General features: G+C 50.0%; 4 protein-coding genes and 1 pseudogene across 5 annotated transcripts, besides 1 other annotated feature; 3 read left to right on the top strand and 2 right to left on the bottom strand.

Moving 5' to 3' along the window:
• Positions 1-343: 343 nt before the first annotated feature.
• NCS54_01009100 (Hypothetical protein) lies at positions 344-775 on the top strand (the record flags this gene model as incomplete). The annotated part of the gene is made up of 1 exon (XM_053155411.1): positions 344-775. The coding sequence occupies one exon, from the start codon at positions 344-346 to the stop codon at positions 773-775; it is 432 nt and encodes a 143-aa protein (XP_053011386.1).
• Positions 776-1,154: 379 nt separating this feature from the next.
• Positions 1,155-3,062, bottom strand: NCS54_01009000 (Hypothetical protein; the record flags this gene model as incomplete). Its single annotated transcript, XM_053155410.1, has 3 exons — positions 1,155-2,878; positions 2,940-2,968; positions 3,022-3,062. The coding sequence occupies 3 exons, from the start codon at positions 3,060-3,062 to the stop codon at positions 1,155-1,157; spliced, it is 1,794 nt and encodes a 597-aa protein (XP_053011385.1).
• A 2,926-nt stretch (positions 3,063-5,988) lies between these two features.
• Positions 5,989-7,584, top strand: NCS54_01008900 (Peptide hydrolase; the record flags this gene model as incomplete). Its single annotated transcript, XM_053155409.1, has 3 exons — positions 5,989-6,779; positions 6,830-7,025; positions 7,075-7,584. 3 exons carry the CDS (start codon positions 5,989-5,991, stop codon positions 7,582-7,584), a joined length of 1,497 nt encoding a protein of 498 aa, XP_053011384.1.
• A 499-nt stretch (positions 7,585-8,083) lies between these two features.
• NCS54_01008800 lies at positions 8,084-11,566 on the bottom strand (annotated as a pseudogene). Its single transcript has 12 exons — positions 11,413-11,566; positions 11,163-11,257; positions 11,001-11,108; positions 10,878-10,914; positions 10,755-10,826; positions 10,614-10,689; positions 9,914-10,557; positions 9,596-9,852; positions 9,326-9,534; positions 8,954-9,276; positions 8,405-8,883; positions 8,084-8,278 (listed from the first exon to the last, which is right to left on the bottom strand).
• Positions 8,084-11,566: a sequence feature.
• Positions 11,567-12,316: 750 nt separating this feature from the next.
• On the top strand, positions 12,317-14,357 carry NCS54_01008700 (Amidase; the record flags this gene model as incomplete). The annotated part of the gene is made up of 7 exons (XM_053155408.1): positions 12,317-12,682; positions 12,735-12,875; positions 12,923-13,193; positions 13,242-13,549; positions 13,597-13,746; positions 13,796-14,180; positions 14,233-14,357. Exons 1-7 carry the CDS (start codon positions 12,425-12,427, stop codon positions 14,355-14,357), a joined length of 1,638 nt encoding a protein of 545 aa, XP_053011383.1. The 5' UTR covers positions 12,317-12,424.
• Between the last annotated feature and the right edge of the window lie 761 nt (positions 14,358-15,118).

Genomic DNA, 15,118 nt, shown 5'->3' with positions numbered 1-15,118 from the left:
TGTTCTCGCATCGAACATCCGCTCCATCTTGAACTAAAAGCTTGTCCCTGTTGCACTATATCTGGGGTTGGATTAGAAGGGCTTTGTTCTTCTGTACCAAGTAAATTATCACCCAATGTAGAGTATGTTCAGCAGCTCACGCCCAGGCCTGTGTCACGGTCCAGTAGACTTCCATTTGTCCAGCTCCTTTGTTCACATTCATTGAGTCAATGACATTCTTTCTAAGGGTCTATAAAGAGCATCCCACCCTGCACAGGTGTCGAGGCAAACTTGAAACCATCTCACAAATCGGGACAATTTCTCAACTAATCCACCCAACTCCACCAGCGCACAACTACTGACAATGGCTTTTAACCACCAGGTCGATCTTGTCGATCGTCAGCGTAACTTGTTGATTAACCCTCTACCACTCACTGAAGAACCCGCTCCGGAAGTTGGTGAGCTCGAACTGATGACGAGGCAGATCGAAATTCTCTTCCCAGTCAACATGCAAGGAACCCTTCTTACCATGAACGAGAATATCTCATACATGGATGTCTGCCTCGACGGCCAGCAGCAGATTTACGACATTTTGAGGTCCGCTGAAGCTATCGACTGCTTCCTTCGACCCCTTCAAGGAACAGGCCAGACGAGACTCGTGGATCGTTTGGTTATGCACCAGCAAGCCCTGAATGCGGCGGCTATGAGGCTGCACCAAGACTTGACCAACTTTATGCAGTCGCTTGAGCACATGGGACAACCGGATGGCTTGGAGGATAGGGCTTGGAAGATGTGAGTTTTCAATACCCGAGATGTGATTGCTGACGAAGTTGATACCAACAACTCTAGGCGGCGTGCCACAGATTGAACAGAATACGCCAGCGAGGTATGAGTCTTCTACTGCAGGCAGTAGGAAGTTTAAGAAAAAGGCCACCGTGTTAGCATTGGGATCTAATGGTATGATGTGTTGATATTGTGCCCTTGATGGGATAACTGCGCCAAAAGAGAGAACAGAATACGCCAAGATCAAGCCCCGTCGCCAGGGAAATCGAATGCCCCCAAGTGCCCTATGTTTACAAAATAGAAAGCTGAATTACTTTCACTGCAAATTCATTATTGAAATACCGAGTTGTGAAGTGTTGAACTTTGTAAAGTGTGTGAGAGGCACCGCCTAATCAGATAATCTCAACTGTTCTGGTCTCCCAGTCCTGACAGAGGTTCATGCCCCCAAGAACATGAGTGTTGGGGTCTGAAACAAAGATGCCTACCCGAAAGAACTTGTCCGGTTCTTTGGCAGGCTGTAGCAAGAGCCCGTACATGATGAGTTGCTTCTTGCAATGCAAACACAGCTGTTGATCGTCTTCCTCAACGCGATCCAAATCTCCCAGGTCCAACGCTCCAAGGCCTGCCAAGGCCTGCTCTTCCTTGGCGTTTGCATTGCCAAGTATTTCGTCGCTCAAGCTACCCCCATTGACGCTGAGCTCGTGGCAATAGCAATGCTGTGGTCTTTCCATGATGCAAGATCCGAGAAGAAACAAGGTGAGTCCATCCGTATTCCCTTCTCCCTTGATAAACCAATTCCAGTCAGGCCGTAATTGAATTCTCTCCTCGCCATCAAGGTAGCCAAGTTCATCTACAAAGTCCCAACTAGATGGAATCTCTGAAGCTCTTGATCGCAAAGTGAGCTTGCCGCTTTTTAGCTGACCATACGGGTTGGAACCGACTGTATCCATCTTGGCATCGAGGAGTGCGAATTCTTGTTGCAGCACTTCAAATTCTTGCCGAAGATCAAGAATGTGCTCTAAAGAAACAGATATAGAATAACCTTCTCTGGCCCAGCTCCATGAGGGCGCAATGTATGGATCCGGCGACTCCAAGTAAGCGGTGAGCTCCTGACGGGGGCGATCTGAGAATTCGGACTGCCAGAAAAGACCTTTGTAAAGATCATTTCTCCATAGCCCCGCAAGGTATTCGTCCTGGAGGACATCCTGGTATAGCTTGGCCAAGCCAGATATGGCCGGGAGCCTGTCTGTTCGACGTGTCAATCGAGTCCCTGAGAAGCCTGTCACTATTCGGAACCATCCTTTGTGGTTGAGGTTCCTTTCTCCTGCGTGTGCAAAGATGAGAGTGTTCGTATCTTTATGGGATTGAGCCGAAAGTCCTGTCCGCCCGAAGAGAAGAATTCTTTGCCCTGCCACTCTTTCTTGGTAGACCCAGGCTCTGTTGTGCCACCTAGATGATAGGTAATCTTCTGTTGCAAGATTGGAGAAAACGGACGGGACCCCGAAGTCGTTATAAGCTGGCAGTGGCAAGAGGCGGTATGATCCTTGAATGTCTGGCTTGAGCTTTGACTGGAACGGTAAATGAATGAAAGGCTTGGTCAAGGAGAGGAAGCCCTCGTTGCACGAGTCGGATGCGGCTGCAGCGACCACAAAGTAAGCACTCCTGAAGATCATGGCCATGAGGGCAGACTCTTGTTCCCAATCGTAATCATCGTCCTGGATGATACAGACGGCATCGACCCAGAGGTACCTCACACCAAAAGCTCGGCATACCGCCACGGCATCTTTGATCACTGGGGATACCTCAGAGAGCTTGAAGCCAGAGTGTCGGTCCTGGAGATTGCATCCCAAAGTTTTGAACTGCATTTCTGCCATTTCGGGAGTGCCCCAGCAATAGCTAAGAGCAGCGTACTGTTGGTGAAGACACTCATGCTTCGTCACAAGTTTGAGCTCTTCTCCCTCTGGATCGGCGCCAAGGTCAATGACGCGAGTTGGAAAGAAGTCTGAGTTTGGTAACGGATATTGACCGAATTTAGCGCTTATCTCGTCTATCTTCTGCTGATTGAGAAAATCCGAAGATGGTGTCGGGTGCACTCGTAGCCATCTTTGGCATTGCTCTAGGCGCATCATTGGTATCAGCACCTTGTCACGGGCAAACTGACAAGTTGTGGACCTCACCATCTTCCGAGTCAATAGTGAACCGTAGTCTGGCGCCTTGATTAGTCGACTATTTAACTGTGGTTGGTGTAAGGGAACGAACGCTTGGAGGGCATGCTCGTCGCCAGGGAGGAATATCTCCATACACATGCCATACAGAGCGAATTCCAAGTCCAAGTTCCGAGGCCACCACCCATAGGACAACTTGAGGTGGATTTCCTGTGCCTCGAATTGACAGCCTATTTTGGACTCCACGATAGCCGACCTGAGGAAGCAACAGAAATCGCATTCCGTTGAAGCGGATAAGACAGGCAATCCAGGCAGCCAGTCACAGAGTTTGAAATTGGCCGGTACAATTGCGCCTCTCCCTGCGGAGTATGATTTATAGTTTGAGGGAATCTCGAGTATCTCTTCACCGCCCTGTGACAGGGAAATGAAGCCTCCGTTGCGGCTGTCATCGAAGCAAGCACCCTGGCATCTCGCGCAAAGTCTCGTGGAGCAGCTGCCGCGGCTTGTTCGGTTGGGCTCTTGTGCGCTCATTTCGAAGGGAAACTGACTTGTGTTTTTAGGTGACGGGGCATCGATGTTCCGAAAATTTGAGGTTGAAAAGGAACAACCCTGACTGAAATGGCGGCGTTGACTCTGACGTGAGGGGATTTGAATGTTGGGGGCGTTAGACTTTCAATAAGGCAGATGCTCACGTGCTCTAGAGTGAATAGCCCAAATCACAGACTGTCATATTTACAATGTACCTACTCTGATGAGGTTTAAAAGGGTCTAACCAGGTATCCTCAAGAGTTTGTGATGGTTTGTTGGAGAAACAGCACACACCCAACCACAGCCAGATGAAAACGCCTTTGTAGATTTCAGGGGCTTTTGAAAGAGAGGTCTCACGCACTTCTCAGTGAGACAAATATAATATAAAATAGTAAGGGCAATTAATCAATTAATAGAAATGAAGATTTAGCCTGAGAAAGAGCCCCAAAAGTTGCTCCTTTCTCGTTGACTGTGACGAAGGCGATGATGATGACTGGAGGCGAGCCCGCCTCTGGTCCTCTTCTACGTACAAGAAATTGCCCAATGGCTCAAAACAGCCTAGTACTCTTTCCACCCAATTCAATGGCCTGTTGACTTCTGGAGATATTCAAACTGGCTTGCATTCCTTCGACGGGCGCTGATCAATTTTATGCATTGTGGAGCATTTATCATACAGTGAATGAAATCGGCTAGATGTATAAAACGCATGGCCAGCTTTTTCTTCTCTAAACCATTTCATCTACCTGGGAAACAAAGGATATTCAGGTTTTTCTATTGACGGATTAGGAGATATCCAACCTTACTCTCTTGAACTCATGGAATACCCAATCTTGCATCTTGATCAACTTGCGTGCATTAAACTCCTTGGCGTATCTTTAGGAATACCTAGGTTGAATAGTAGGTTCAAGAGCTTTGATTTGTCTATGTCTTATATGCACCTTGCTATGCACCCTGCCTGGTCCTTCATTCTAGAACATTCATGGGTCATATGTTTCAACACTAGCCTCAATCTTGAGCGTGATAAAGGCGGCACCAACCACATACGTTGCCTCGAGGAGGCTTGACGACCACGAGGCAGCCGCAAGGGCATGCACACATAGGATTAGCCATGTCAACTGGCGCGGGGGCTTCGGCGGCTCTGGTTAGGCAGGTGGCCTTGTTGGACTGAGCGGAGGAACACATCGTGAATGTATAAATGGCGCGAGTCTGTAGAGATGATGTTTTGCAAGATATGCGTATGGCTATTGGCTAGTGCTGGTGGTCATGGGACTAGATATAGAATTGGGTTAAGCTATTGAATTAAGCTTAACTGGACGCGCGACCCTAGACGCATCGCCGAACAAGCGATCACCGACCAGCCCAGTCAGTTGATGACGGTCGTTAAACCATAGCTAACCTACACTGATTTAGAACACTGGGCATCTGTGAATTATTTTTCGGTTGTGAAGAAATCACTGATCATTGCATTACGTATCTGAATGAAGGCGGCGCGCAAGGTGGTTGATGTCGGGCTGAGAGCGAGAATCATGGTCATTGACTTATTCGATTTTAAACAGTCTTCTCTCCATTAAGCCTTTGCGTGTTGGACGCGCTCTCTCATGAGAGACATTCCAACCGAGGTCTGCTGAGGCACTATCACGACATCCTGGTTGGACTCGCCTCATAGATGCCAAGGTGGCGAAATGCCTAAGACTTCTTGTTCAGGCTCACACAAGACCCTGGGTGTCATTGTTCACCAGCCACAAATCGAGAGGTCCTGAGGAATAAAGCAGGCGGGGTTTGTGCTCGAGCCAAGACAAAGCAGCTTTCAAAGCATCATACAATCAAGGCAGGTCGATGTGTTCAGACAAAGTTTGCGTATCTAAAGTGACTAGGGCCTTGAGATACGAAAGGTCTAGTGCAAACAAAGGAACCATGCTGTGGCTGGGCTTGCAAGAGTTCCCAAGATTCCGCTCGGAGCGCCCGGTCCTACATCAGTCCATTCCGCGGTGACGACAAGACCCCTGCGGTGACAACAGATAACCCTACAATGATGCTTAAAGCGACCAGCCCACGGATTGAGCCACTCACATCACCGCCACCGCACGCCTATCTCTCGGCGCCTAGCCACCAGGGCCTTGCGACCTGCCCTTATCAACCAAGGTCACACTTGCGAATGCACCAAAAGTTCCACGCGACGTGGGATCTGAGCCCGGCGCTAGTTCCTGGAAGAGGCAGTTGCGGCGGGGAATCGATTCGCTCGCCAAGAAACGATCGTCCCGCGCATCCCTACAACTGCCCCATTGGGATGGTCGCCGTGACGCTGCCGTTGACGTGATTGGTGTAATCATATATTGTGCTATGCAGAAGTGCCATGCAGGGCATCAAGAAGGTCGTTGACCGAGGATAGTTGAGATGAGAGTGCTGTAGCTATCTGCATAACACAGAATATCACCTATAAAAGGCCTTTTTCTCACGCTCGAGTGAATCCTTTTGCTCATCACTGCCTCTCCTGTCTCTGAAGGTAGCTGCTCAATCTTGTCTCTAGCCCATCATGAAGTCCTCTATTCTTTCGCTCTCCCTCTACGCCCTGGCCGCGCCTTCACTGGTCAGCGCCGGCAGCAGCAAGAAGCCCCTGGTCAACTCGCTGAAGCTGCAGAAGCTCATAAACATTGACGGACTTCTCGCCGGGTCCCAGAAGCTTCAGGACTTTGCTGATGCCAATGGAGGAAACCGTGCCTTTGGCAGCGGTGGTCACAATGCCACCGTCGACTACATCTACAACACCCTGAAGAAACTCGGCACTTATGATGTGGTCAAGCAGCCCTTCACTGAGCTCTACTCGCAGGGTACCGCTTCCCTCAAGGTCAACGGAGAGGACTTCGATGCCTCCATTATGACCTACACTCCCGGCGGCGCCGTCGAGGGACCTCTGGTCGTTGCCTCCAACCTCGGATGCGAAGTCGGGGATTTCCCCGCCGAGACCAAGGACAACGTCGTGCTTGTGTCACGAGGCGAGTGCCCCTTTGCCCTCAAGTCGACCAATGCCAAGCAGGCCGGTGCTGCCGGTGTTATCGTGTACAACAATGTCCCCGGCAGTTTGTCTGGTACGCTCGGCGCTGCTTTCGGCGATTACGCGCCCATTGTTGGCATCAGCCAGGAGGAGGGCCAGGCTATCCTCGAGAAGATCAAGGCCGGCAAGGTTACTGTTGATCTTGACATTAATGCTATCACTGAGAACCGTGTCAGCTACAATGTCATTGCCGAGACCAAGGAAGGTGACCACAACAACGTCCTCGTTGTGGGAGGTCACTCCGACTCTGTGGCTGCTGGCCCTGGTATCAAGTAAGTGTTACGGAGACATTCAATGGTGTCATTGACTAACCATATCCCAGCGACGATGGTTCTGGTATTATTGGCGTGCTGAAGGTTGCTGAGGCTCTCTCCAAGTTCCGCGTTAAGAACGCCGTTCGCTTTGGCTTCTGGAGCGCCGAGGAGTTCGGTCTTCTTGGATCCTACCACTACATCAAGTCTATCAACGGCTCTGATACTGAGATCTCCAAGATCCGTGCTTACCTCAACTTTGATATGGTAGGTTGACTCTCATCCTTTTGATTAAATCTATACTAACTTGTACCAGATTGCCAGCCCCAACTACGTCTATGGTATCTACGACGGTGATGGCAACGCCTTCAACCTCACTGGCCCTGCTGGCTCTGAAGTCCTTGAGAAGGACTTTGAGAAGTTCTTCAAGACCAACCGCAAGCCCTATGTCCCCTCTGAATTCAGCGGCCGATCTGATTACGCCGCCTTCATCGAGAATGGCATTCCCTCTGGTGGTCTCTTCACTGGTGCCGAGCAGCTCAAGACCGAGAAGGAGGCCAAGCTCTTCGGCGGCGAGGCCGGTGTCGCATACGATGTCAACTACCATCAGGCCGGTGATAACATCGCCAACCTCAACAAGGAGGCCTACCTCCTGAACACCAAGAGCATCGCCAACTCTGTCGCCAAGTACGCCAAGAGCTTTAAGACTCTGCCCAAGGTCCACAAGGCTTCCCGGAGATGGGACGCCGACAAGGCCCAGATGCTCAAGAGGTCCAGCGAGCACACTCACACCCACAGTGGCCCTTGCGGTGGTATCAGCCAGTAAGCCTGGGAAAAGTTATGAGAGCCGTTTTGGCTACGAAGAAGTGTACAAGATTTGGAGTTTGGGGGTATAAGAAATGAGTATGATGTAGAGTAGCATGAGAATCAATTCACGTATGATGCGGTTATGATGACCTGGGTTTCCCCCGTCTTGCTTATGTGATTCAAAGGTTCGCTATCTCAAGGGTCAATTTAGTTATTGTGAATCGAATAAATTCACAGTCTGATGCTGTGATTTGGTTCTGGAAACTGATTTCTGTTTTAGAGATCGGGAATCGAGCTTTGATGGGCATTGCATCATTGCGTTCATAGGCATCTCGATTTTAATCAAGATAAATCTCAAAACATCAACTTCCTTGGTTTATAACTAGTATTACAACAAGGAGACCACGGCAGTTGAAAAATAAGTAACAGTATGTTATATTCAGAAGAAAATAGTCCCGCACCATGATGAACTCATCCAATTCAATCGATAATCGATCCTTTCTAACCAGCTCGATCTTCTATTCCGCCACAATACGCAAGTTGGGACGTATCTGCGCTACCAAATTCGATAGAGTCTCCTCGAAGTCATTGAGACTGCTGGTGTCCACTTGCTCTAAAGACAGAACCATCTCCTGCAACTGTTTCACGACCTCGATGACTGCTCGCGCGAGTATCTCCTTCGAGCGGATCTCCTTGATTCCCAGCCAAAACAGCTTCTCATGAGTCAGAATTGCACATGCCGCCTGTACTAACAGAAACCTGAACGCTTGACTACGAGGCAGGGAGCCATTAGAAACAAAGCGACTCAAGGCGAGTGTTGTGAGGTGGACCAAACCCACGGAGCTACCAGCCACGACGGTTCCGCCCCCAAAAAGCAGGGCTGCGATACCAGCGGCACTAACGGCACCAACGGCACCCACCGCAGTGACAACAAGAAGATCAGATAGACCGAGGTCGGGACCCCACCATGTCGATGGCCGGTTGATTGCGTCTAGCGCCGAAAACAAGCCGAGGGCTCCTTCGACGCTGAGCGTTGCGGCCACATCGAGACGGTAAATTGGAGGCAGAACTAGGTCCATTTTCTCTTGAAAGCCTCGTACAATGAGTGACCAATCACTGCTCGCGATGTTGGTTCCATCTCCTTGATGTATGTTGTATATCTGCTTGGCTGTCTCTGCAAGTCGTGGAGAAGCCTGTTGCAGAGCCTGCCCCAGGTATCTTATCATTGCTCTGTCGTGAATTCCAATAAGAATATCGTCCACCAAGCAGGCCTGTGTCTTATGACATAGTTCTTGAATAAGTTGAAATGCATCCTCATCTGTACATTCATTCGAAGTAAATTAGCTATACGAGCAGAGGCATGAGTGTTGGAACAGAGAAGAACATACCTTCAGCAGTCACAAAGCAAATTTCGCACTGTCCTGTTGATAGTTCATTCACCAGATCCCGTCGCTCTTGACACCGCGAGTCCAAGATGGAATCTCGGCGGGACTCGACATCGGCCTTGATATCGGCTGGGATTCGACTGGATCGGAATGCCGGCTGATCTGGATGCTCTTGGCAGTACTGACGACATGCATCGCTCAAGCAATCCCGTCTTAAGGAATCATACTTGGTGAAGACGACGATGAAGGGGACACCACGAGAACTGGTTGACCGGATGAACTCGCGATCAGCCTCCTCCATGCGAGCAACGGAACTACAGCAGTACCTGTGCGCAAAGGTTAGCCTTGGCATGCACTGATTACTGGTTTACTCACCAGATACAATGCAGTTGCTCTTCAAATGTAGTCGCCTCCTGACGCTTCTCTATGAAGCCATGAACCCTTCTGAGGGTTTCCTCCAGCCCCCTTTCAAAGCCATTTGCATCGTGAAATATGAAATTGCTGCCGTTTTCTCGTGGCGTAGTGCTGGCAAGCTCAGTATCGATCTCATGGTGGACAGAGTTGAGACCAGAGCTTGTAAGTGACTATAGTGCTCGAGTTATTATCGATACAAGATTGCGAAGTTGGGTGCGAAACCAAACCTACCACTTCCTCGCCAAGTACCTCGTTAACAAGGGTGGACTTTCCGACACCAGTAGGCCCACATATCAAGACTCTAGGACGGTTGCGTTTAAGACCGACAACTCGAGTATGATGCAGGTTCCAATACAAGGACTCCGGTCGGATGTTGATGTCCTTGATTGTTTGACGGACCTTGTTGGAACAGCTTAGAGGGTTGAGATACCTGATCCCAAGAGGAGTCACGTCATCTGCCCAAAACACCGATGGATGAACGATCGTAGCTGGGAAACCAAATTAACGCCTATAACTTGTCAAGGAGAGATTGAAAGATCGATTGCCCACCTGCAGCGGTTTCGTCGTCAGTAGATACCACCCTTTCCGAGGTGCTCAACCGGGCCGTGGGCCCAGAGGGCTCATTGGCGGCTGGTTGCAAGTTTGGACAGTTGAATTCCTCGTTCAGATCCCACATTTGGACCGTAGCCCCGTTTTTGAAGGGAATCTGATGAGGGTCTCTGCCTTCCGGCATGGTATACTCCATCGGGTCTTGAATTCCCTCGACCAGTCGTTCCGGCGCTTGGAACTTGAGGAAGAGGCCATAGCAAGCTGCTTCACTCAGTATCCACTGAAGGGGCCACAGCGACAGACCGTCCTTCTTTGAGCCACCTCCCATGTCTGCATGGAATCCCAGGAACCATGCCTCCAGGCAGGTCCTTGAGGCGTTATTGGCCGGAAGTCTCTCTCCTTGAGAGTTTGTGACCCTCTCTGGCTTGAACGCATCGCGGTTTTCAAGGAGTGCTAGAGCATGTCGGACGTGATGAGTGTTTTTGGTTTGGCGAACGTCATAGTGGTAACTTTGAAACAGTGGCTTGGTAACAGCGTTGTTGAGCCAGCTAAAAGTGCCGTCGGGATCCAAGAAGCCAACGGATTTGACGGTATCAAAAAGCCCAAGAAACTGGATTCGGGGAGAATCTGCGGTATGTCTGGAGCTGTTGGTTGTATCTCAGCATCGAGTACCTAGGTAGGCTCTATCCGTAATTCTTACAGAAAATGAAAGTCCTGTTCAACGCCGTTAGGTTCCTGGGCCTCTTGAAGTTTGGCAGGCAACTTACGGAGTGTGGCTGGGAGATATTGTTCCCCTCATCTCTGCGCCTTTTATATATGTTAATCGCCTTGACTAACTTACCATCCCAGTCTTCAGCGCCCGGTTTGAGAGTTCCCAAATCATTGAAAAGCCCGGCCACTGCTCTTACCACGACTTGCACCAGTCAGGAAATGACCGTACAGAGAAGGGAGCGGAGGAACTCACAGGCGCCGCGACTGTACCCAAAAAGGAACAGCTCATCCTGAGAGGGACAGCATGCTTTGGCACAATGCTAGACAAGAAACAGGTAAGTACTGAACTGCTAAGTTGGGGACCGGGATATCCTACCTCGTAGACTTCCGCGATCAATTCCTCATACCCATCGCCTGACCCTCCCTGCCAGTATTTCTTCCACTTGGGCTGTCTTGCACCTAGGCCCTTGTAGTATCCCTTTTTCTATAGTTGACCTGAGCGTTAGAGAGGAAAGAAGCCGCCCTGACTTTGAAATACCTGTTCCCACTCCTGCCCATCTTGGCCTGTGATCCGGCCTTCCTTGACTGCTAGGTACACGCGAAAGATGTTTGAGGGGTTCTTCTCAAAGCAGCCTACTGCCATATTAGTGAGTACTAGACCAAAGGGCACAGAGATGATGGAATGCTACCTTCTGGGCCATCCTCGACCATCCAGGTTCCGTCAACGCAATAAACAAATCGGCGCGGAATGTGCCTCTTGTTGCAATCGACACATGTCGGACGCTCACCACTGACTAGTTCAGCCGGGCGGGGTTCCTCGAGGCTAAGATGTTCGAGACCAGTGATGGTTTCACCATCGATCTCGGTGGCATACTCCGAGAGAGATATTGTATCCATGGAGAGCTTCGAGGGGAAGAGAACGAATTCACAGTTGAGAAGCTTGCTTGCCAGTGTCAAAAAAGCCTCAAGCCAGGCTGCGGGAGTAGAAAATGAAGAAAAAATACCATCAGGCTCTCAGCTGAAAACAAAGCCAAGCCGTCTTCTTATTCGTTGGTTATGCGCCCACCTCTCAGGCCAACTTGTGCAGCCTGATTCCATTGACGATCTTTAGGTGTCCAGTGGCCGTCCAACATGTTTTGAAAGGTTAGAGGATTCAAAAGAATGGACTGTAGTGCGTTGGGATCTAAACAAAGCTGGAAAGTCTTCAGATAAGGGATCATTTGAGTAAATTTGTAGTTATGGAATCAATGTCTTGTATGGGCGCTTCATATTTCTTAAGGGTGAGATCCTTAGCTCGTGCCTTTAATACAACTGCGTGCTTGTAATTCTTCTAAGTATACCACCATCTGTGTATTGTTCCAATTGCTCAATGACGGCTCCTCGGTCCCCATACTAACCTGGGCGTCTTGTCTCTGTTAGGCAGTTTCTTGCGGGCGGCGCATCAAGAGCGGGGTTTGCGGCAAAAGTCAGCGACTAATGACATGTACAGCGCCCTTCCAGGGAAATGTTGCACCTTGCCGGCCCGGTCCGTCCTGATATCAAGAGTGATGGGCAATGACAACAAGTGCGGGGTTATCAGGGTGTTTATCAGTCAATGTGCGATTACCAAGAACGCTCAAGGTATAAAGCAAGTTCTGTGACCCCAGGGGCTCGATTAAATCCTTCTCCTGTAATTTTGTTCTTCGAAGGATCGACCGTATCATTTTTGCTTGCTTTTCCATTAACGTCTCCATCGTACACACGATCAAAGAACACACTATCATTTTTGCTTCAGAACACTACTTCTGCGCGCTAGACAAAATGAGTTGGGAAACGATAGCCAAGGACAAGAAGCGCCGTATTGATGAGTCCATTCCAACGGAATGGCGCATTAAGATACCCGCGTACGATGGCTCGATGCTAAATTTCCCCAAAGACAGCGGCATCATGACCCTGGAAGAACTTGTAATTACCGAATCTTCCGCAACTGAACTGGTCAACAAGATGGCAGCGGGAGAGCTGACATCTGTCGCCGTCACGACTGCGTTCTGCAAGAGAGCTGCGCTCGCTCAACAATTGGTTGGTCTGAGAGCCTGTCGGGCATTGAAACACGGTGCTGAATACATATTAGGTTAACTGCGCGCACGAGTTCTTCCCGGAGATGGCCCTCAAGAGAGCCAGCGAGCTAGATGAATACTTTGCCAAGAACAAGACGACCGTGGGGCCTCTCCACGGGTTGCCCATCTCATTAAAGGACCAACTCAGAATCAAGGTAATTTTCAGTTCGAATATTCCTGTCGATGTCTCTAATGACGCCAGGGCCTTGAAACCACCATGGGCTACACAGCTTGGGTGGGCAAGTATGATGAGGAAGATTCGGTTCTAACTAGCCTTCTACGCAAAGCTGGAGCCGTCTTCTACATCAAGACCAGTGTCCCTCAGAGTCTTATGGTATGCGAGACTATCAACAATATCATCGGGCGAACCTTGAATCCCCGGAACAAGAACTGGTCTTGTGGAGGCAGTTCCGGAGGAGAGGGCGCTTTGGTTGGTTTCCGTGGAAGTCTCATCGGCGTTGGCACTGATATCGGTATATTTCACCTCCTCACTCTTGCAGTATATGTGCTGATAGTCCAAGGTGGCTCCATTCGGGTCCCATCTGCGTTCAACTTTCTCTACGGCCTGAGACCCAGTCACGGGCGTCTGCCCTACGCAAAGATGGCCAACAGCATGGAAGGACAGGAAACCGTTCATTCCGTTTGCGGACCCCTTGCGCACTCGGTGGAGGACATGAGACTCTTCGTGACTTCTGTGCTAGCGGAACAACCCTGGGAGTTTGACTCCAAGGTGATCCCGATGCCATGGCGGCAGGCCGAAGAAGATGCCATCAAGACCAAGATTTCATCCAAGGGCTTGACTTTGGGCTTCTACAACTGCGATGGAGTGGTGAGTTCGGCTTTCTAGATGGACGACACATTCAGCTAATAAGTTAGGTCCTCCCTCACCCTCCCATCCTTCGCGGTGTGCAGACAGTTGTCGACAAACTGAGGGAAGAAGGCCACACGGTTGTTCCCTGGGAACCATACAAGCACTCGTATGCTGTAGATCTCCTCAACAAGATCTACGCCTCGGATGGCGGAACAGTAGGATCTCCCCCAATCCTCATCGACACTTGTCTAACTTGGCTTTTAGGACGTGTTTGAGACGCTGAAGGTTTCTGGCGAGCCCGACATCCCCAATTTTGCCGATTTGATAAATCCGTCCCTACCCAAGCTGGACATGAACGAGCTCTGGAGCGCAAACCTCAAGAAGTGGGATTACCAGCGCGAATACTTGACTGCCATTCGAACCCTGGAAGAGAAGCTTGGCAAGCAGCTGGATGCCATCATAGCGCCCATCACACCCACGGCAACCATCCGGCACGATCAGTTCAAGTATTACGGGTATGCGAGTGTGATCAACCTGCTCGACTTCACGAGTGTTGTTGTGCCAGTTACTTTTGCCGACAAAGCTGTCGACGTTAAGAATGAGTCTTTCAGTCCCCTAACAGATATTGACAGCACGGTTCAAGCAGAATGTGAGTTTTCCGTTTGAAAGGTCGAGGGCCCTGCTAATTTTGATCTGAACAGACGATCCGGAGGCCTATCATGGCGCACCAGTTGGCGTGCAAATTATTGGACGAAGACTGACGGAGGAACGCACCATGGCGATAGCTGAGGAAATTGGTAAATTGCTTGGGAATGAAACCTCATAGTAATGGCCTTAGATGAAGGGATTTCCATCATGTGCTAGATGGCTACTGGACGGAGCGAGCTCGGGGAGGACACGTAACAGGGAAGCTATCAGCGGTGGTTTCGGCGATAGAGGCGAGCCGGAGCATCTTCATTTCTGGCAACAACATCCTCCATTCAATCAGCCAAACTTGGATTCAATTGTCTTCAAATATATGCCTCCATTCCTTTACACATAGTGTATCGCATCCGAAACTGCCATGCACGCGCCTCCCCGCAAATCGAGGCATGGTTATCTCCGGTGCAAGGCCAAGAAGGTATGGAGTCCCAAGAACGGCCAGGGATCGCCATCTGACTCGATATCTATTACCAGATCAAGCGTGAAGAGAAGAAGCCAGGCTGTCCACGCTGCCAAGAAAAAGACTTGCCATGTCCCGGATACTCGCTCAACGTTCGTTGGTCACAGAAGCATCAATTCCAACTCAGCCAACCACGACTACGCTCTCGGAGGCCAGAAGCTCCATCAGCATCCCTTTTGATCAGTACCGCACTTGATGAATCTTGTCAAACTAGAACTAGTGTTCCTCATACTATGTCAAGCGAGATCCTTCAAGTACCGGCTCAGAATTCTTCGGCCATGGGAAATGTCGAACTTGGCAATCCCTTTCGGACACTTCCACAATGGACACTGCCAGAAGACACCACCTCTCTTCAACAACCCACATCACCCTCACTTGACTTCTGTAGTGCTCCGATCTTTCCCTTCCGGCCTCGACCTCCCCTA

This window comes from Fusarium falciforme, chromosome 8, assembly GCF_026873545.1.
Source record: "Fusarium falciforme chromosome 8, complete sequence".
NCBI lineage: Eukaryota > Fungi > Ascomycota > Sordariomycetes > Hypocreales > Nectriaceae > Fusarium > Fusarium falciforme.
This window is presented reverse-complemented; position numbering and strand designations above follow the sequence as displayed.